Source organism: Lemur catta, chromosome 8 (genome assembly GCF_020740605.2).
Source record: "Lemur catta isolate mLemCat1 chromosome 8, mLemCat1.pri, whole genome shotgun sequence".
Lineage (NCBI taxonomy): Eukaryota > Metazoa > Chordata > Mammalia > Primates > Lemuridae > Lemur > Lemur catta.
In genome coordinates, this window is record NC_059135.1 from 28,751,866 (window position 1) to 28,774,332 (window position 22,467).

General features: G+C 39.9%; 1 protein-coding gene across 2 annotated transcripts; it reads right to left on the bottom strand.

Annotated features, from left to right (window-relative positions):
• Window positions 1–1,668: 1,668 nt before the first annotated feature.
• CTLA4 (cytotoxic T-lymphocyte associated protein 4) lies at window positions 1,669–8,131 on the bottom strand. 2 transcript variants are annotated; one of them, XM_045558708.1, is made up of 4 exons: window positions 7,866–8,131; window positions 4,900–5,247; window positions 4,335–4,444; window positions 1,669–2,868 (listed from the first exon to the last, which is right to left on the bottom strand). In XM_045558708.1, exons 1-4 carry the CDS (start codon window positions 7,972–7,974, stop codon window positions 2,764–2,766), a joined length of 672 nt encoding a protein of 223 aa, XP_045414664.1. In that variant the 5' UTR covers window positions 7,975–8,131; the 3' UTR covers window positions 1,669–2,763. The 2 variants fall into 2 exon arrangements, with proteins under 2 accessions (XP_045414664.1, XP_045414665.1); XM_045558709.1 differs by lacking the exon at window positions 4,335–4,444 and having other exon boundaries at window positions 7,866–8,055.
• Between the last annotated feature and the right edge of the window lie 14,336 nt (window positions 8,132–22,467).

Sequence of the window (22,467 nt, forward strand, 5' to 3'; positions counted from 1 at the left end):
CCCTCTGCATGGTAGACCAGGCCCCATTTAAACGTACAGAATCTTTGGGCTTCCCCAGGACCCTGATCCCAGAGATGGAGATGGTAACGAAGGTTGGAATGCCATGAGACAGTTGGTCCTCTGGTTTGAGGGCAGTGCACCTCTCTGAGTGCTGCAGGCAAGGGATCTACCCTCATAAACAAAATGGGTATTAGAAGAAGTTTTCCCTTGGTGCCCAGATGCACTCTTCTACCCTCACGTTTGCTTTCTGCCCTTTCAGTGGAAGCCCAGGCCACAGTCTTTCTTGCCAGTTCTCCTATCATAGGGGAAACTTTTTGAGCTAAAGAGTATTTTATTTTTACAAGATTGAGAGTGAGTAAGAGGGCAATGCTTAACTCAATGAATAGCTAATGGTAGAATTTTAGGTAATAGTAGAGAAGATGTTAAGCTTATGTAAAATAGTCCATTGTCTAAGGGTATCTTAAAGGTATCTGAGAGGTCCCTTGTCTAAAGCCCTCTCTGTCACTTAGATCTGCCATCAACTATGGAAAAGAGAAATGTTATCATACTATCCATTTGGGGTCCTAATTTGTGTGTTTCTTTGCGGCTACTGTCCATAGGCCAAGAGAGCAAGAAATCTTCCACATAGTAGGAGTTCATTCTACGTAATAGCCATTACCCAGCTTTGAAAGATCTTTTTATTTTTATTTAACAAACCTTAATGGAATGCTTCTTATGTGCTGTTTCATTTTTTTATTAGCACTTGCTGGGAAAAAAAAAAGAGAGAGAACAAGAGTGAACAAGTGAAATAGCAAGGGGAAGAGAGAGAGACAGAGACAGAGAAAGAGACACAGACAGCGAAACCTGCCTAAACAGCAAGTCTCACAATTTGATGGGCATAAGAAGCACTGGGGAGCATTCTGGAAGTGCAAACTCCTGGCCCCACCATCCAAAGATTCTGATTCAGTGCATCTGGGGTTAAGCACTTTAATTAGTGTTTTTAAGAAGTGACCTAATGGATTCAGTTAAAGGTGATCCCTGACCTCACTGAGAATCATTGCACATGACCATAACAGGATGTGGAGGTCAAGAATAAGAAACCTTAAGTGAAACCAAGCAGGCTGAGGCTACACATTGGTTAACCGAGAATCACAGAGGGCTCAGTGGGCCAGGCCCAGGTCTGCCAGCTGATAGCAAAGGGGACTGGAGGAGTGTTTTCCCCACATTTGCAAAATAGTACACTTGGAAGACACAAGGATAAGTTCCATTTGCCAGGAAGGCAAAATCAAAATAGCTGCAAGGGGCACGGTTAGAACACTGGAGTTGTCATGGCAACTAAAACCAGCGTGAGAGCTGAGCTGAGAAAGCTGTGGGTAAGAAAGAGGAGGCGAAGAGCCTGTGTTAAAGAGCAGGCCAGGTCGTTTACAAAGGGCTGCTATGTCTGTGTTAACCCACGTTATATCCCAAATAACGTGAAGAAATCAAAAGGAAAGAGGATGGATTCCTTCCAAGAATGGCTTGCAGGTAATAGGTTGGTGCAAAGCTTACTCATGAAGTAGTATTTGCCCTTTTGTGTTTTTCCAATTTGTTTCCAGTATCTCTAATATTGGAGATGCCACCAACTGCTTCACGGATCAATCAGAAACAAGCTCAAATGCAAGGATAATAAAGACAACTCGGAAAAACGACCACTACAGAATTTTATTTAATTAAAAACATTATACATGTTGTTGCATTTTCATGGAAAATACTGAGTTTAAAAACACCAAAAGTGTTAGTTTTCAGAAACCTTCATGCACCCTGTTCTGCCACTTGCTGCTTTCCTCTGTCTGTGGCATTAACCATGTGTTTATAAGGAATTGGGCCCATTGAACTTGAACTTCCTAGAAGGCCATGCCTACAGGTCTGGAGTGAGCCATTGTCTTGACAACAGCTCTGTAGAGTTAACTCAGATCCCACCAGCTTCAGCTCCCTTGCAAACCATTGAAAGGAGCCAGTGTAAAAGCCCAAAGCACATGTCAACACCAATTCGGTACAACTGAGTACTGCCACGACCTTATCCAGTTTCCAAGCCAGCAAGCATGTGACCCTGTATTCTACCTGGCATATTAGTGTCCTGAGCTCCTCCACAGAACTTCCCTGGGACACAACGCTGGGAAGTGCCATATAGTGTTCATATTCAAACCATCAGCAAATACACAAAAGCACACGTGGCCCCATGCACAATACTATCAAATAAAAAAAAATACATATTGGTACAATACAACTTTTGTAATCACTAGCTAAAACATAGCAGTGTGAGTATTTTTAAAGTCTTGGTGTAATTGTACATTGGTTTTTTTCCAAAAAAAAAAACACAGCATAAAAATTTAACTCAAAAAGATCATTTCAGCTATAAAACGTCTCGCACATAAACACAAGGGGTGTACAATATAGACCTCTCTTGCACTCGCCTCCTTCCCTTTCTTTGGACTGTACTGTCCCCCAACTTAATTCCTTGACCCCACATCATAATGCTGTGTCCCCTTATTGATCCCGAGTGATGCTTTTAGTAAAAATGGATCTGACGTGACAGAAACCTCTGCCTCTGTTTTCCTGCTCCTTTGCTTTAAATTGTAGTACACTTAATTTGGGTTCTGCATCCAGCTTTATATAAAAGAGAGATGAATTCCCCCCAAAATATACAAACAAATAAAAATAGCCGGATAGCAAAAAAAAAAAAAAGTTACAATTGCCTCAGCTCTTAGAAATTGGAATATGGTCTTTCTTCTTCATGATGGTCTCTCAACTGATGGGAATAAAATAAGGCTGAAATTGCTTTTCACATTCTGGCTCTGTTGGGGGCATTTTGACATAGACCCCTGTTGTAAGAAGGCTTCTTTTCTTTAGCTGCCAAACACAAAAAAGAAATAGTAATTATTATTGAAGAATAACAGAAGCCATTTCTAACCATAATAGGACTCAACAAATATTGAAAATGAATGCTCACAACATACAGAATTTTAAACACCAAGAGATTTTCTTGATTCAGCTATTAAAATTCACTTTAGATAAATAACTGTGATTTTGATGTAAAATAGCCATCATTTGCCTTGACTGGAAGGTAGGAGAAAGAGAATTTGAGAAAGCTCCACAAAGAACCTCCAGAAGGCCTATGATCATTGACCAGATCTCGTCAGCGAGGAGACAAGCTTGATAAGGTAATAAACTTTAGTACTTTCGTTGTGTTTCTCATCCCCGCTTCTCGTATGCTTTTTATTACTTTTTCTCTGTCTGCATTAGTTCCCAGTATTTATCACCTTACTGAATTGAGATCAAGTCTACTGGTTAGCGTGGTAGTTTGCAGTAAATGAGGTAGAAAGAAATTCACAGCAACAGAACATCGCTGTCGGGCTGAGTAGAGGATCTTGGAATAAAGTGTCTGTGTGTGTACGAGACAGCGAGCAAGAGAGAGAGAAAGAGGGAAAGAGAGAAAGAGAACAAGAGGAGGAGAAGGGAGGGAGGGAGGGAGGGGGGGGGCCCAGATGTACTCCTCTACCCTCATATTTGCTTTCTGCCCTTTAAGCAGAAGCCCAGGTCACAGTTTTTCTTTCTAATTCTCCTAGCATTGAGGAAACTTTTTGAGCTAAAGAGTATTTTATTCTTACAAGATTGAGAGTAGGAGGGCAACACTTAACTCAATGAATAGATAATGATAGAATTTTAGATAATAGTAGAGACGATGTTAAGCTTATGTAAAGTAGTCCATTGTCTAAGGGTATCTTAAAGGTACCTGAGAGGTCTCTTGTCTAAAGCCTTTTCTGGCACTTAGATCTGCCAGGCTTTTATTTTCTGGGCTGGAGGGGAGGCAAGACACCCCAGTCGAGCAGACTGGATGATGGGGACAGGCGTTCTGTGAGCAGCTACAGCTTGGACAAGGAAGGCACAAGGTAGCGTCAAGAGATGACTTCCAGGTGAAGTAGAGGGACCTTTAGGAGGAGACTAGAGTCCACCCAGGTGGTCCTCTCTAGCAACACTTTGTCCAACCTAATCTTGTGCTTCAGAGTTGTTCACTACTGTACAATTGTCATAAAGAGCGAAACAGCTGCCCCATGTTGTTCAAATTGTTACTCAAACTGAAACCGTGTTCTGAAGCACACAAACATTCAATATCAAACACCTTCATCTAAAATATTAGTCATTCTGAAACCTCAAAGGCCAATGCCTGGGTCCTAGCGTGTTCTTTACCACTGTCCTTCCTCCTCTCCATCTATTGCTTCATCTCAAGAAAACTAAACTCGACACCATCGTTTGGTCAGTTGATGCCACTGAAGGTATCCCCATAAAACACGGTGCACTGGCAGCATCACACTCACCATTTTGCTCAAAGAAACAGCTGTGAGGAGAAAGCTGTAAAAAAACAACCCCGAACTAACTGCTGCAAGGATCCAGAGGAGGAAGTCATAATCTGGGCAGGGTTCTGGGTCTGCAACAGAAAACACAGCGGACCCTCCCTGAGACAGTTTCAAACTTTAGGCCCTACTCCCCTCACTGGTGGAAACAGGAAGAAGTTAGAGCTTCCAGACCTTGGTGCCCACACCTAATTTTTATTGGTAGCTACAGGTAAGTATAGCTAGTTGGGAATACTTCCCCAGGAGTATCATACCACAGCAAAAGCACAGGCCCAACTTCATGATGGTAAGAGTAAGTGCCCCATCCTGCCAGGAGAAGAAACACCTGCCCCAACTCATTTTATTTTACAGTCAGAATGCTGTGTAGGTCTCCATCCATAATAAGCAAGACTACCGTGTGGTAGAGAATGCTTAGAGAGAATTTCCGCAGTCCTACAAATGACCCACCCAAAGGAAGGAACAAAACTGTTTTTATGCAAAGAAGACAGCAATGCAAAAGGTGTCAAATTAGTGAAATGGCTTTGCTCACCAATGACATAAATCTGGGTTCCATTGCCCACACCCACATAGTATGGTGGCGGGTACATGAGCTCCACCTTGCAGATGTAGAGTCCCATGTCCTTGGCCCTCAGCCCTTGGATGGTCAGGTTCACTTTGTTGCCACTGGAGGTGCCAGTGCAGGTAGAATCGTCTAGGAAGGTCAACTCCTCCTCCAGCATGTATGTCGCAGCACAGACTTCAGTCTCCTGGCTGTTGGCCTGCCGCAGCACTGTCACCCGGACCTCAGTGGCTTTGCCTGAAGACTCATACTCACACATGAAGTTGGCGACACCCTGGTTGCTGGCCAGCACCACTTCAGGCTGGGCCACATGCATTGCTAACACGGAAAAGCCAAACGGAACTCAGTGAACTTATGCTCATCTGTAGCCAGGCCCTGGCAAGACCTCTGGCCAGGGCAGGTTTACATCTGAGGAGCCCTCTCCAGCTCTACCCTCCGTCCCTTCTCTCCCCACTTCAAGAAACCCATCATCCTCCCTTCCCCTTCTCCTCTCCACCCACCTCAGCCACCCCTCCATCTTTTGGCTGCCTTCCAGCTACTCGCCATGAAGAAGTTTCCTTATTGGGAAATAGCTCTTTCAAGACAGTTGGTTGTGGCAGGAAGAACACTGGTAAAGCAAACAGAAGACTTGGCTCTATCATGAAATATGTAATTTTGGGCAAATTGTGCCTCCCCCAGGGCCTTCATTTTTCTCAAATATAGTAAGAGGGGATCAGAAGAGATGATATCGAAGTGCCTTCCACCTCTGGTATTCTAAGCTTGTAACAGAACTATGGAACTACAGCTCAGGAACTATGATGAGTAGTTGGGAGAATTCTGGAGGCTGAGGACAGAATCTTGCCTTATCTCTCAAAGCATACCTCAAAAATCTCTGCCCGTGTATCTAACTGGCCCTGTACCTCCGTCACCCAGGAGTCGTTGAGCCTTGGCACATGAGGCCAGCCACCCGCTTCCCCAGCATTATTGTTGTGGAGTGGGAGATGCTTCGGAAGAAAGAAGCCACAGAGCTGAGGGCACCAGGTTGTTTCCTCTCTAGGTTGAGGCAACCCTGCTGTTAACTTCTGCGGGCTTCCCCTGCCACCGCCACTGCCTCTCTGCCCTCCCTGTCTCCTTCTCCTGAACACTCTAGTGCTCCTTTGTTCTTTCTCCCCTCTGGCTTTTACAGGATAAAGGAGGTCTGCTCTCCACACAAAGAGGTTGGTCCTCTAATAAATGGTGGCTTCATGTCAAATTATCTTCCTGTAACTAATCTGGTCTCCCTCTAGTCAATCTTACAAGTGAAACCCCAAACTTGTATTGAATGATGTCACTCATCCTCTCAAACCCTTTGACAATTTCCTAACACTGCTTGCAAAAACAAACAAAATAAATAACATTCAATGTCCTCCCTGATCCAATTCCCATCTATCACTCCAGTCTGAGTTTCCAGGACACCCCACCCTGCTTATAAATCACCTGATACTAGAGACGCTAGCCCCTTACTCCAAGCACCTGTACTGAGTAACATCTGTCTGCAGAAGAGACAACAATATGGCAGCAGCCATTGTCTTGGCTGTCCCAGAAGTTCTGGCTGGCTAGACTGTCTCCTTACCCAACCCTCCTCTCTCCCTATCAGAGATGTCCTCTGGGCATCCTTTGTACTGTGCTAACTCCATTAAGATACTTAATTAAGTTCTGCCCTGTATTAAAATATTTGTGAGCTAATTATACCTCCTCCCTCTTCTGCCTTTGGCTCATAAACTCCTGGAAGCACTAGTTATATCTTGCCCAAATGAGCACTCGATGAATCTTTGTTCTATTGACTCTATGCCTAAGGAAGACTAAATGTCCTGCCCTCACCCAGGCGAGCTTTCACTTATCACCACTACATCTGGTCACACTCGATTTTCCAGCATCCATCATGGAAGGATCCTAGTTACAGGTTGAGATAAATTTCCTTTAGGAAATTTGGATGCTTCTACGGATATTTAATCTTATATATTCAAAACATGTAAAATAAGAAAATGTACATGAGTATTTCTTCCCCAGTACAAATTAAATCATCAAATATCTTTTGAGCTCCTACTTAGTGCAAACCACACAGTTTCTTAACCAAGGAGGTCTAGAGAGGGATAAGGTTGAGATTCGGTGGAAATGTTCATTATTCTAAGCCATGTAACAAACATGGTATCAACTTCTAAAGAGCTTTATTTCATCTGAAAAATACGGATCTGCATCTGAAACCCACATGTAGGTCAGGCAACAATTAAGCATCTTATGCCAAACAGACTGACAGCTTTCTTCCTTCCTTCCTTTCTTTCTTCTTTTTTTTTTTTTTGTTTGCAATTTCAAACTATTTCATTTTTTAAATAATTGGCTAATTTACAGAATTGATTAAGAGGACATTAAAACCTTGAGTTGAGTAAAGAAATCATTCTTCCCATGATTTGCTTAAATTTTAAACAAGCTGGCAAATTAGTTTATAAAACTAATGAATTAGAGGACCTTAAAACCTTGAATTGTATAGGAAAGAAATTCTTCCCATGCTTTGCTTAAGTCAATGTTTTTTTTAAAGGAAAATCTTGAGCTCACTCTGATACCCAAGCTTAAACATATTCAGGATCTCCTTCCGTCTTAAATCGCTTAACTGTACAGTATTTTCTTCCAATTTTATAGAAGAGCCTGAAATTGCCCGTGTCTCCTAAACCAACTCACATGCTTCATTAAGCCCCTGCTAAATACCTGGCACTCTTCTGTGAGCTATATCTCTGCTTATTTGCTGCTGCCCAGGTGTCCCCTGCTTGCCTTGGAATACAGAGGCATCTAAGCCAAGAGACCAGAATTTTACCTTTAACTTCTGGCTTTGCTATAAATCACTGCCCTTGATTGCTGTAAGAAATGAAACCCAGGTGGGAGAAACACGTCCTCCACCTTCATGCTCCCAAAGCCTCACTCACCTTTGGTGAAGACAGGAATGAAAAGAAGAGAAAACAAGGCCATGCAGGACCAGGTCCTGCAAGCTAGGTCCAGCCGAGCCTCGTGCTTCTGGAATCCAAGGCAAGCCATGGCCTTATGGGAACAGTGTTGAGGTCTTCAGGAAGCAGAGCGAAACCTTTCGGGATCCTGAAGCTTTGAAATATGTTTGAACCCACACAGAATCAAGGACTTTATATAGACAGCTTTGATCCCGGGTATGTACTACACATGTGCACACACAGAAGGCACCTGAATAGAAAGCCTTTTTGTTTTGGTTTTACGAGAAAGGAAGCCGTGGGTTTAGCTGTTACGTCGAAAAGACAACCTCAAACACTCAAAGTAAAACTGAACAAAACAAGCCAATCCGTGGATGGAAAATGTACTCAATTTGAAACTGAAGCTTCGTATTCACTTTGAGGATCTGGATAACTAAGTGGAGACTTGGAGAATTTCCTGGAATGCAGGGCTCCCCCTAAATCCCAATTTTATCCAACAGACTGGGCATCTTTTGCCACCAATTCATTCAATTGACATCTCCCAAACTGCTAAGTTTCCAGCTCTCTGATCCTTTGAGTGAATGAATAGAAGAATTAGTCTCTGGGCATTGTTAATGAAAACTATGTTCTATCTGTGAAGCACCATCCTTCTAAGAGTCCCTTGGCATGCATTTCAAATAAGAGTTTATTTCTCCTAACTCCATTTAGCATTTGGTTGAGAGAAAATACCAAAATCACAAGAAATAAATGGAAAATGAGGCAGAAAAAAACTGCCTCTGGTTTTTCAGATCAGGAAAGAATTTATATTTTCTTAAAAGCATTAACTAAACAAAGACAAAATAGAGTTGGAAAAGGTCCAAAAAAAGTCAACCAAAATGATCTAGGAGATTAAAAATTTCTATAGTAAGACAGACTTCTTTTTCCTAATAAAAATTTTTCAAGCAGAAAATCCAAAACCTGAGGTTAAATATGACCAGAGTTCTTCAACTTTCAAAAGCTGGAGATGGCACAAATCTTCATCTAATAAAAGAATACTAAACATTGAGGACCCTCTTTAAGTCTGAGAAGTTTTAATACATTTCATCTATTTCAATGATGAAAGAAACACTTATTAAGAACATATAAATATGTCAGGAATTGTGTGCACTTAAGATTGAATGAACAAGACAAAAACATAGTTGATGCCTTAAGGGGCTTCTGGAAGGCTCACATGCAAACAGGCAGTTGCAGTACCAGATATGGTGTTTGCCTCCTCCAGCCCTTCCATGGCTTCCCATTGTCCATGCACCTCAAAGAATACAGACCTAATGCTCTGGACCTTTTTCCCATCATTCCCCCACAGGCCCCTTCCTCTGCTGGCATTTGTCCTACTTGCCTCTTTCAGGTCTTATCACCTGTACCCATGCTGCTCCTATTGCCTTTTTGCTCCCATTATTTTATTTCATCCTCCCTCTCATCCTCCAGGACTTAACTAAGCTGTCACCTCCTCCAGGAAGCTTATTCTGCCCTTCCTCTTTTCTACACTCTGCTTGCACCTTATAGAAGCCTTCAAACCCCAGCTCAAATGCCAATAAGCAATGACAACCTAATGAGCGCTTACTAATGGCCGGGTCCCAGACTGGGCACTGGAGATTAAAAAAAAAAAAAGTGAAAAATATATGTCCCTGCCATCAAGAAGAAGCCATAGCAGTGGCAGGGACAGACAGCTGAACCCATGATCATGATAGAGTGAGATATATGCTGGACTTGAAGTATTACACACACTGTAGAGGAGCAGAAACCATTGGTTTGGCCTGTGGATGTCAGAAAGGGCTTCTCAGATGGAGGAAAACCTGAGCTTATTATTGAGGGCAAGGGCAAGAGATGAGTATTCAGTCAAAAATAACAGCATGGACCAAGGCTGGGAAGGGCATAAAGAGAGCTCATCACGGCCAGAGGACAAGCAGCAGTAGGTGAAAGCTGATACTCTCAGCAGTGAGGGCCAATGAAGCATAAGGAGCAAATTGGCATGACCAAGTTCACATTTTAGGGAAATTCATCTTTTCACAGGAGGAAGTATGGGGAGGATGGGTTCAAGGAGGAATATGATATAACCAGGAAAACCAATAAGGAAACTATTGCAATACCCCAGGCACCAGAAGTTAGAAACTTTCTATAAGGAGCCAGATAGTAAATATATCATAATTTGCAGTCTCTGTTGCCGCTACTCAACTCTGCCATCTTAGGGTAAAAGCAGCCACAGACTATATGTAAACAAATGGGTGTGGCTGCAGTCCAATAAAACTTTATTTACAAAAACAGATGAAGTCTGGATTTGCTTTGTGGGCCATGGTTTGCCAACCCCTGCTCTAAACTAAGGTAATGACAGCTGTGAAGACAGGTACCTATGGGACTAATCCACAGTCAGTAAGTGGAGGGTGAAGTTTAGGATGACACCAGATTATGGTTTAAGAGGTACTGTGGTGCTACAGAAATTGTTCAACTGGTTGCCAATTTGTCCCATTCAAGTCTCATTGGGTAATTATTTTCCTCATTTTACAAAGAAGGAAATCAAGACATTGAGAGTGAAGGTGACTTATCCAACCCCCCATAATAGGTGGTGGAGCCAGGATATGAAGCCAGTGATACTCTTCGTCACTACACTAAAACAAAGTCTTTGAAGTCAAAAAGAATGGGATTTGAATCCCAGCATGAAGGCTTGCTACTTGTTGACCTGAGGCTGAAAGCTCAATGTCCCCAAACAATGGCATCTACTTCTTAAAGGTATTACAAGGATTAAATGAGGTAGTACATGTAACATGTGTAAAAGACCTATTATGATGGCTGGCCACTCAACAAATAGGAGTCTTTTTTTGTTATAGGTCATGGAGAAGACAGAGGTGCAATTTACTGGAATAAATAACATAGGAAGAGCAGGTCAGGAAGTGAAAATGATGACTTCCATTTGGGCATGTTGAGTTCAAGGTATCTGTAGATGTTCCTGTGGAAAGACCCAAAAGCAGTTGCCAATAGGCATACTGGAGCACAGGGAGCGATGTGAGCTAAAGACAGTTTAGGCAAACACAAAGCCACTGATGAACATTTCACAGGCCAAGGCACAAAATGAGCACTCTGTAGACATTTGCTAAATGAGCAGACAAATGAATGAAAACATTTTAACATAGGAAGAGATGAGGGTTGTAATAGGAACTGTCAAAGAGATCTTAACAGGTTTCCTAATTATGTTCTTATAAAATTATTTCTGTCATAGCAAGAAAATTCAATGGTTGTGAAAACCACTGAGTGAAAGAATGTTGGTGAAAAAGATACATTCACATATATCACTCCACAGATTACTTGATAATTGCAAAGGGGAAAAGATAATTGATAAATCTAGCAGATACTATCTTAACCAAGTGATCCAACTGAAGATCACCCATAATGGAACATTCTGAGACCATGTACCTCCAGATCCAGTGCACTGAGAAGGACACGACATCTCTGTAGTATTATTGCCAAAATTATTTAAACTGAATCTAAGCATGAAGAAATCATCAGACAAATCCATATTCTGCAAAACAAATGGCCTGGAATATTCAAAATTGTTAATATCAGGAAAGATTTAAAAAGGAAAAACCTGGAAAACCATTCTAGATTAAAGAACAATATGGAGATGTGACAATGAAATTCGATGTGTGGTTCTTGACTGAAAAAAATATAAACTGTAAAGCACACTGCTGAGACACTTGGGAAAATTTGAATATAGACTGTATGTGATAATAACATTGTCTTAATGTTAAATTTTCTCAGTGTGATCATTGTATTGGGGCTGTGTAGAGAAATATTCTTGTTCTTAAGTGATGCTGAAGTATTCAGGGTTTAAGTCTCAGTATGTTGGCAAGTAAATCTCAGATGGTTCAGCAAAAATAAGTGTGTATGTTTGTGTTAGTAGGGAAAGAGAAAAAGAATTAAACAGTGACAAAATTTTAACAACTGGTGAATCTAGGTGAAGAAATATATGTGTGTGTTCATGGTACTAGTCTTAAAAAATAAGTTTTGAATTTTTTCAAAATAAAAAGTTGGAAGTAAAAATTATAAGGCCAACTACTGTATTAATATGGTAGACACTACGTACAGATAAGCAAAATGAAATTTAGAGAGGAAACATGACTTGTTCAAGGTTGTCTTCCGCCCCCTTTCCTTAGATCCATGCTCTGAAGAATAACTGAATTTAAATTCTGGTCTTCTCATTCCCATCCAGTACTTATTTTTTCCCTATCATCTTACGTACAGTAAATGTGTTGTATCATACAGGTTTGTATTTACTATAGTCGGTCGTGTGTAATTCTGATGCTCCCACTCCAAATGCTATTTCCACAACACTTGTACTCTCACCATACACACAGCACCTAACCAGGGCCTCCTTCATACCTAGTAGATAATGGAGAATTTCTGCATTTCCACTTAGATCTCAGGCCTTTTTATTTATCTTGCATCTAATTTCCAACTCTGGGGAAAGTGCTAGTAAGGAGACAATCAGAGGACTGATAGGTACTAATGAGCCCAGCAGAGTGATTATAGAGTATGGCTGGAGTCAGACAGATATGAGTTCAAATCCTGTCTCTGCTGCTTCCTAGATGTGTGGCTTGGATGACATTTTTGAACTTCTTTGATCCTCAGCCTCCTCATCTGTAAAATATGAGTGATTATAGTAACTGTCTTACAGCGTTATTGTAATGATTCGATGAGCCTATGCCAACAAATTGTTGAGCACTGTGCCTACAATATAGTATGCGCTCAGTAAATGTTAGCTTATCTCTTAAGCACAGAGAAAGTTATGAATTTCAAACTTCAGCTGTTATGTAAACCCTTCTTTCATCATCATCTCTAGTGAATAGATTATACATTAGAATAAAATCAGGTACTAACTATTCTAATACTCATATTTATTGAATTTCTGCCCCTGTGTTTCCATCAGTATCTGGAACCAAATAGTTTATTATTTTTCACCTGAGTCCCAAAATTCACAACTGTATATAATACATAATCTAAAAATTATGTATTATGAGCTCTCAATTATTCAGTGGTCGAATATCCAAATGTCTGAGGACACCACTTGGATATTTTCACTTCAGGTTAGGAAGGGGAAAGTCAATTTCATATTTACTTTTACCACTCCAATTTAAAAAAAAAAGTTGGTGGTAAAGAAAATGAAAATAACTGGCTAAAATTAGGACTTGGGGATTCACTGTGACTTCATTTACTCACTATCTTCCTATATCCTAATAGCTTGAGTAAACCCCAGATTGGCTTTATAGTACTCTTAGTGGTTACTGAATTTGAAAGATCTCTCAAGATTTGCATAATTCACAGTGGTGCCTACCTACGGAGAAGTGTCTTCAGAATTCCAGATGGGGTACAGTTTAGGTACGGTAACAGGTGGTTTTACTTAATTGTAGAAGTCCTCAGTTTGTAAAGCTCATTTTGAGCTTAATTCAACTTTTCAGATTTTTGAAACTTTTCTTTTTATAGACCTGGTCCTACGATCCTTTCCCCAACTAGTACACCCAAAAAACCAATCTTGTTGAAAAATTTGCACCTGGCATTGACTGTGGTACATGCTGCAAAACATCCTTTGCTTGATGGTTTCAGATGTAATGGGAAGAATGAAAAGTCTAATATTTGCATAGCATGCAGTTTCAGGACATCCCATTACGTTGAGCCTATAATCAATCATGCCTAATTAAGGTTATATACTCTGTGTTTTTGTGTTAATTAGCTCATCACTATACAGCTCCTTTCAAAATCGACTTCAAAGGAAAAAGAAAATCATCTACCAAAGTAAGTGATTGCTGAAGAAGAATCTATCAATCATCTCACTTTGAAAGAGAGTCAAAAAGAAAGGAAATGATATGCAAAGTGACTGGAAAGAAATTTAAGCTTCATTGCCATTAAAGGGTGAAAATATGGGCTGGGCAAGAACCCACTTAAATAAATATGGTGGATGAATTTTCAGTCCCTAGGAAACTATAATCCACACCATTAGGTCAGGTAACAATGGATGCTTCTGAGCTGGGGACTTTCTGTCAATCTTTTAGTGGGGAACTAGAGTAGGTTCCTGCTGGCTTTACAGTCTACATTGTCCCTGGCTGGGAATAGAGATATCAGGGAAGCAGAGTTTTATTTGCTGGTCTGGATGACAAAATGAAATGCTAAAGTTGCTTCAGTTGAAGGTTAATCCTTGCCTGTCAGAGATTTACTCATATAGAAATGAAAACAAATATTTTTGAATGATATAATATTCAGAATAAGTCCTCTGTGGTCACTAAGCAATTTGTACAGGGAATGTGTGTTCTAATTGCCCAAGCTTCTCACTTTATGGGATTAAATCCTTTTGAACATCTTATCTCCACTTACAGAGGATGGTCTGTTCTTATATTTCTGGTTTTAGCCATTATTATCTCTGATTATCTCTCAATTTCCTTAACTTCTCATACCTAAAAATAAAAGTTGGATTGTGTTTTTTCCTTAACCTGTCAGCTGTGTTACCACACAGCCAGCCATGAATAAATTTAGGTAAGTGACTTTATCAAAAGCCAAGAATAAATGTTTTCAAAATAGGTGACCCTCTTATTTTACAGATTGGGAAACTGATGCTAAGAAGGTAATTGGCTTGCCCAGAGTCACACGTTTAGATCTTATTCCTTCATCATTAAGGAGAAATGGACAGAAAGGGAAGGGTAAATAGTTCCATATTTGATCTGTGATGCACCACAGCTCACCCCACCTGAACGGGCCACTCAGAGTGTCCCTCATTCCTATTTAGAACAAGTGTGACTACCCAGTACCATTTCCATTTTACAAAAGGGGAAACTTCACAAGTCACTAATGTTTTCTTGCCTTAGTGCAAGGAGAAAGAAACTTTGGAGTGTGACTAAAAATTGTCTTTAACGCTGAATAAACCACCCACACACCAACCCCCCCCAAAATTGCTAGCTATCTATAAGGAGCGACATTGGAAGTGCAAACCTTTGCTGGAACCCGTTTCTTGCATAATATTTGTGGCTGGTATAATCTCAGCCTCAAGCATTTATTTCAGCTTCTTGGTTATGGAGACAATCACTGTTTTCATATTTTGAGCTGTGTTATTTCAGGCCCTGCTGTGACTGCTGCATTTCAGAGATTTCAGGCCCTCACCCCCTTCACACTTCCAGTTCGTAGGAAACTGTTATGCTCACACCTTAAGCATAGGAAAGGAGCATCTTTACTGCTTTGCAGTATGATAGCAGTTGTGATGGTGGGAAAAGGTGTGTTAGATGACGAGAAATACAGCCTGTTTGCACAGCCTGTGCCAGGCATTGAATCCTGGAGCTAGAAGAAACACTAGTGAGTTTTGCTCTCTTATTTTACAGACAAAGAAACAAAGGCTCAGGGAGGTGAAAGGATCTACCCAAATCATACACACACACACACACACACACACACACACACACACGCACACACAGAGCCTGTTGATGGCAGAACCAAGATGAGGACCTAAGGGCCCTTGACTCAAGTTTAAATCTCTTCTTGATATGACTTCACCATCATTCACCATCTCCCCAAGAACCTATTGAACTAACGTGACGTGTGGCTCTCTAGTTTTCTGCCAGTTTGCAACTTGAAACCCAGCCCCACCAAACTTCCTGTGGGTCTTGGGTACCCACAAACACAATTCAGCAAATCAGGTTCTATTTAAGCAAAAAAATATATATATATATGGTCTCACAGCAGCACTTATCACAGTAACCTAAAGTGGAAATATCCCAAGCACCCATCACCTGATGCATAAATAAAATGTGGTCTGCCCATACAATGGACTATTATTCAGCAATAAAAAGGGATGAAGATGCATGCTACAACATAGATAAACCTTGAAAACATTATGCTGAGCAAAGAAGCCAGACACAAAAGGACACGTGCTTTATGATTCTTTTTATAGGAAATATTCAGAATAAGCAAATCTATAGAGCAGATTATTGATTTCCAGGGGCTAGGGGGAGGGGAGAATGGGGAATGACTGCTTGATGAGTATGGGATTTCTTTTGGGGGTAATGAAAATGTTCTGGAACTAGACAGTGGTGATGGTTGCATGACATTGTGAATATACTGAACACCAGTGAATAGTACACTTTAAACTGATTATAATGGTAAATTTTATGTTATGTGTACTTTACCACACACAAAAAATAAATGGTCATACTGACAGGCTCAGTAGGCATTTACTATCTTAAAAAGCATACCATTGGTCTTACAGGATGTATTGGCCATATATGTTTTGCTTTCTCAGAATGTAATCTGGCCAAAATCTGTAACCAACTTCCACTTATCTCTGACTATAAAAAGAATAAACTCATAGACATATCCTCAAGAGGCTGAGACAACGAAAATAAATGCTGGTCATTTCTTATTATTCACAATTCTGACCACACATCTCACTAAACCATCACCAGCCGGACTCTGAGATATGGCTCATCAGCTCTGCCTTCTCCTGGGCACAATTTTCTAACTGGTTATTCAGTTGTGGAGTAACTAAATGAGATGGAGGGAGGCTATGTTAGGGAACTTTGGCTCAATAAACTGTATTAAAGTGTGATTTAGGAGAACATAATTTAGAAGCAGCTGGTTACATTTAGCAATTTTCCTTAGCAGGCCTCATTTCTTGGATTATGTTCTAAGAGGAAAATCTCTGGCCCAGCACTTTATTTGTGAGTAGGAATCTAAATAATTGCACTAACATGGCCACATCAGGCCCTGCTGAACACAATAAACGTAATGCACTATAACTAAAACCTAAGGTATTTAGTTTTTGTCTGGCACATGCATAGAGCTTAGTTTCTGTATTCATCTAATAGGATCATGTTACTACAATGACATTGTCTGTTTAGGAATTCATTGCTTATATTTTTGTTATTTCTCAACATCATTTAAATTCAATCTGATTCCGTAAAGTTCTTGACACATACAAAGTTTGAACTTTGCAGTTCAGGACGTTTCTATTCCATTGGTTAAGAAATGCTGACAGGTAGAATATACCAGAAACATTTGTTTCCTGTCCTCTTAAAACATAAGCAGGTCAAGAAGCTTCAGTCAACTGCATACCTTGCATTTCACCCTTTGAATAAGATAGACAATTGTGAGCGTAAGAATAAATAAGTTCATTAGGAATTTTTAAATCATGATATTAAAAAGAGCAATTTAAAGAAGTTATGATATTGAAAAATTAAATGTTTGATACTGGAATTTGTTATCCTGATTTATAGGATAAATTCAGTAACCAAGTCTATGATAATATTGTTGAGTAAATGCAATTTTTTTCCTTGTCATTTGGAACCATTAGTTTCATTTGAGAAAATAAATCACTTCCAAATTCTCTGACTCTCTCTCCAGATATCCAGCCTTCTTTTAATTAGCATCATAAAATGTCTACATAAGTGAATGTCATTTTTATAATTTGAATATACTCATTGACTTCAACATCTCTTGTAGCAAAGAAAAACTGGAAAAATAAAACACTGAAGATTTTTAAGAGAATAAGAGTGAAGAAAATGAGACAAATACAGAAATGAGAAATAAATGAAACAAAGGAAGAAAGACAAAATAGAAACTTTAAAGAAAGATAATTTGCATATATTCAAAGAAGTATCAATTCTGATCTATCTGACAGAACTAATCAACAGTAAGAGAACATTGGTTTTGATTGTGGGTGGAACTTTCATAAAATTCCAAAAATACCTTGATATCACAAAACCCCCCCAAAAAGGTATTCTGCTTGATGTTTTTATACAAAGAACATACAGATGTCACTCTAGTACTAAATTTAGCAAATAAAATTGATCATGATTGATAAGACTTAGAATATTTCTTAAAGTCTAACTGAAATAACTGCAGCATAAATGGTTTTTTTAAGTCAGAAACCTAAAAGTCAGGAAATTCTTACTCAGATTTAACCATGTTTCTGTTGACACTGGGTTAGATAATAATTTTTTAGAGATTTATAGCAGTTTGAGATGTTACCAAGATCCAGTGCCTCAAACCCTGTTGTTCCTCCACATAGCCCTCAATTTGAAGCTTTAAAACATGAAAACCTATCAACAAATTCACAAATTATTTTACATAAAATATTTTCAATAAATTCTAAGCTAACTGGTCTTTCCCACTGTGTTTCCCAGCAAACATGTAGCCAAGCTAAAACACTTAAGGGGAAGATAAGAATTTCTCATGTTCTCTAATCCCAATTAATCACGCTGGATTTAGTTATAGCATATACAGAGGAAGGAAGGCCACCTGTAAAATGCATAAGTGGTTACTTGGGATTTAATAGGTTTTAGTTATGGGCCTAGTTCTGGTGCTTCCTTAATGTGAATTATTTTAATTATATAGTCTCACTAGAGTTTAATTTTCCCACCTGTGAAATGAGAAGGCTCAATTAGGAAGGATCTCTATCTTTCAGCTCTAAATAATTTTTAATTAAAAGTGTATTTTCCCTTCATGATATGTAAATGAAGAAAGCAGGTGAGAAAATCCTACTTAGAGTATGATCCATTTTGTAAAATTAAAGTGAAAATATATGCAGAATTATATATAGCAACACATTAATGGTGATTACATAATTTCACATAAAATTTTTATTTTCTTATTTTATCTATCTGTATTTTACATTTTTATGAATGTACATGTATTATATTATGGTCATAAAAACAGAAAAGATATTATAAACCATAAAAATTAAATCTTCTTAATGTTTATAGAACACTATGTATCAGGTCATCAGCACTTTGGCATTCCTTGTTTTGGAAAAGTTTAAAGGAGATAAGATAAGGATTTAGCTTCTTCTTTTTCATGCAGAGACTTGAAATCCAAGATGGGTCTATATGAGCACACCAGTTTCTAGAATATCAACCAAAGAATCAATTGCTCCAGCACAACATATTGTACCCCATCATCATGGCAATAATCTGAAAGCACTTGTGTTAATTTTCCTAGAGCACTATAAAAGATAATGTACACACTAAAAAACACATTTTGGACATTCAAATAAGTGGACTATGTAACGAATATAGGAGTGAGGCATTAGTGGGTAAACTTTTTGAAGTTTTATTGAAACATAATTGATATACAAAAAAATCACATTTAACGCATACATCTCGATGAGTTTGGACAAATGCATACATTCATGGTACCATCACCACAACCAAGGTATCAAACATATCCATCATGGTGGGGTAAATTTTAGAAGAAGGAGGTAAATTTATTTAATATAGTCTGAGCTATCTGGTCCCTAATTCATTGAGACCTTGAATACGGGAATCCACACTTATTGGTTGTGACAATAAGAAACTGACCCTCAAAGGCAGGCGTATAAGCCTGGCTTCACAACAGCTGCAGACTTTGCCTTTTCTGAGGGCATGCCCTTAGTTTCTAACATTACAGAAATCAGACAAGATATACCAAGATTACCTCCAGTTCAAAGTAGACTTCAGATCAGGGGTAAAAACTGTCAGAATCAGGTATCAGAGAATTTCCAGAAATTTGCATATTTAGTAACATAAATTAGACATGATCTTGAGTATACCATGGATAGAAACTTGAGGAACCAATCTTAAACAATTTGAGAATAATTCTCTGGCTGGTTTCTCTATGTTAGAGTAATATTCCTACTTAAGGGTCTTTTTTCTTTCTGAGCTACAGAAGCGTCATGTAAGGCTCTCGACCATGCCAGCCTCTCCTATGGCAGGGACAAGAGAAGGAGAAGAGGCTCATCTTTCTTTAGCACATGGAGCCCTTTTAGTCACTCCAGCTTTATACAACACTGCAGCATTCAAAGAGACATCTCCACTGTGTAACAAGGAGAATCCCAGAGAAATGTAAGGGTGGCTGGCTCCCACAGCTCATTATAGTCCCAAAAATTTCTCAGTGATGAAAGGTTCAATTGCTTCATCTTCATGTGAAGGTGAACATAAAACTGCAAATCCAAATGACTGTAGCTCTTCAAATACGTCACTCTGGAAGACTCTATTTTTCCAGTGATGCTGTCATTGTTCAGAACATCCCTGAGATACTTCTTTTGGAATTACAGAGGAGAAAAAAAAATGCCGTGTTTTATTACTTTATGGTCATGTCTTGGCTTTGATACAAAATGGAAAACACCTGGTTTGGTCACTAACTTTCCTCAGTCAATGAGGAAATTGTTGGGGGGAAAAATCAAATCCACATTCAAACAACAAACGAGTGCTGCCTTTAGAAGATGTTGCAAAGATTGGGCTACAGGCCTTTGAATGCCAAGAACATTTTTAGTAGTGGCAGCATTGCTAGAACAAGCGATGAGATATTATATCTTGGGATTCAAGCTGGAGGCATGATCCTGCCCCCGCAGCCCACACAGGGCCAGTGGAGATAGGAAAGAGATTGTCTCCTTACCCACTTGTGCAGGACTGCAGCTGAGCACCAGGACCCTGGGGGACCAGACTGGGGGTCATGTCAAACTTTCACAAGGCGTAATCCAGCCAGTAGCACTAGAGCCCAAGGAAGACAGGTTGCATACAGGCAGATGAGTAGAGCACAAGAAGCAAGAATCCAGGCAGATAGTGACTAGATGCCTCTTCATCAGAAAGTCTCTCACAGACTTAGAGGCCCTGGGTCCCAGGATAAATAGGTGTGGAGTTCAGGTCAGGACCTCTGGCGTCAGGGAAAGGACTGGTCAGAACAAGGCAGCCAAAAGGGCCAAAGCAGAAACTCAGTTCTCTGAGATCCAAGCAAAAGAGATTGGGGGAAAGCTGGGCCTAGCCTGAGTGTGGAGGGAGTCCAGTGGCAGTTTCCCAAGATTGGGTGCCATGTGAGAGTCCAGTGGTGTGAAATCCATTGGACCCAAGTCTTGGATGATAACCAATGCTAAGCCTCTTTCAATGAAGTACTGGGACTTTTGAAACCTTTGTAACTTCAACTAGGACTGAGGTGAAACAGAGCCAGTGGGTGAGGTGAGATGGATGGGGGAGCTGAGATATTTGGGAACACAGATGAAAGAAACTGATCAAGACAGACAGAAAACATAAGTAAGCCCTACTTGGGTGCCCTGAAGACACCAACATGCATATAAATTCTGATACATTTATTTTAGAGTACCTATCACTATATTGGGAAACCGCACATGAAAAATTTCATGCTTCCTTCCTCTTCTGAGTTTATTGTCCTTAGAAGGATGCTACTGAATTTCATGGATTGCTGGGATTTGCCAGTCACTATTTTTTTTAATTCAACTATCCAAGTTTGGCAGGGTTGAAACCAGACCGTGGTTTTCAAAGAGCAGACAAATTGAGACCAGACTATATTCTAAACTCCCCCACGTTCTGGTTTCATTACGTTCTTGAAACCCAAGTCAATTTTATGAAAAGAGTTGGTAAAACTGATCATAATTCTTAGCAAACCTGACCCAGTTAGAACTCAAAGTTGGAGTGAATTCAGCTTTAATTTGGGGTGCAGTGCTAGCAGTAGAAGTGAAACTAAATATGTGCAAATGCGTAAGAACTGAAGAGGAGGAAAATATTATTATTATTATTAAGTGATAAATTTATTAACCCAAATCTCTGAGCAATGAGTGGTAAGAAAATATTTCCAGATCTAAAAACCCAGAAATTACTCTAAGATCATAATTCTAAAATAACTTTTCTAATTAAGTTCAAACTTTCCAAGAACATTCACCCTTTATCTGAAACTGAACCTTGAGAAATTTCAAACTAAAAGTCATTATAAACTGCTTGTATGAAAATTATGTTTTCGCAATGGAACTATAGTGTAATCGTTGTCAGCAATTACTAAACTGCAATCCTGAGGCAAGAGACAAAGGGTCAGTGGAGCCAAAAAAGAGAGAGGGGGGAGAGAAAGAGAAAGGGAGAAGAAGGGAGGGAGCAAGGGAAAGGGATGGAAGGAGGGGGAGAGAGGATAGAGAGAAGGGTGTGAGGGAGAGAGAGAAAGAGAGGGAGAGAGAGAAAGAGTGTGAGAGAGAGAGAAGAGGAGGAGGGAGGAAGGGAGGCAGAGAGGAGAGTTGGGGGAGAGAGGAGGGAGAGAGGAGGAAGGGACAAAGAGGGAGGGGAAGGAAAGAAAAGAAGAGAGAAAGGGAGGAAGAGAAGGAAGGAAGGAAGGAAGGAAGGAAGGAAGGAAGGAAGGAAGGAAGGAAGGAAGGAAGGAAGGAAGGGAGGGAGGGAGGGAGGGAGGGAGGGAGGGAGGGAAGAAGGAAAGTCGGTCAGTCAAGGATTGAGTTCATGCATTCTCAGAGCAAGTTAGTTTTGACCCTTGGGAATAGGATCCTGTTAGTCTTATTCTGAATCCTTCTCAGAAGCATCATTTTTCTTGGTGCAGCATCTAACATCTGGACCAATCCCAGAGAACTGTATCTCCAGGGAATCTCAAAGTAATTGGGTCAATATTGATACCTAACTCCCACTGTTATTATTTCTCTACACCAGAACTATTAACATTTTGGGCCAATAAGGGATTAAGCATGTAAGGATTTTGTTAGGGGAAAAGTCTACGAAAAAAATGGGAAGGAAGATGGGGAAATCTGGAAGAACCA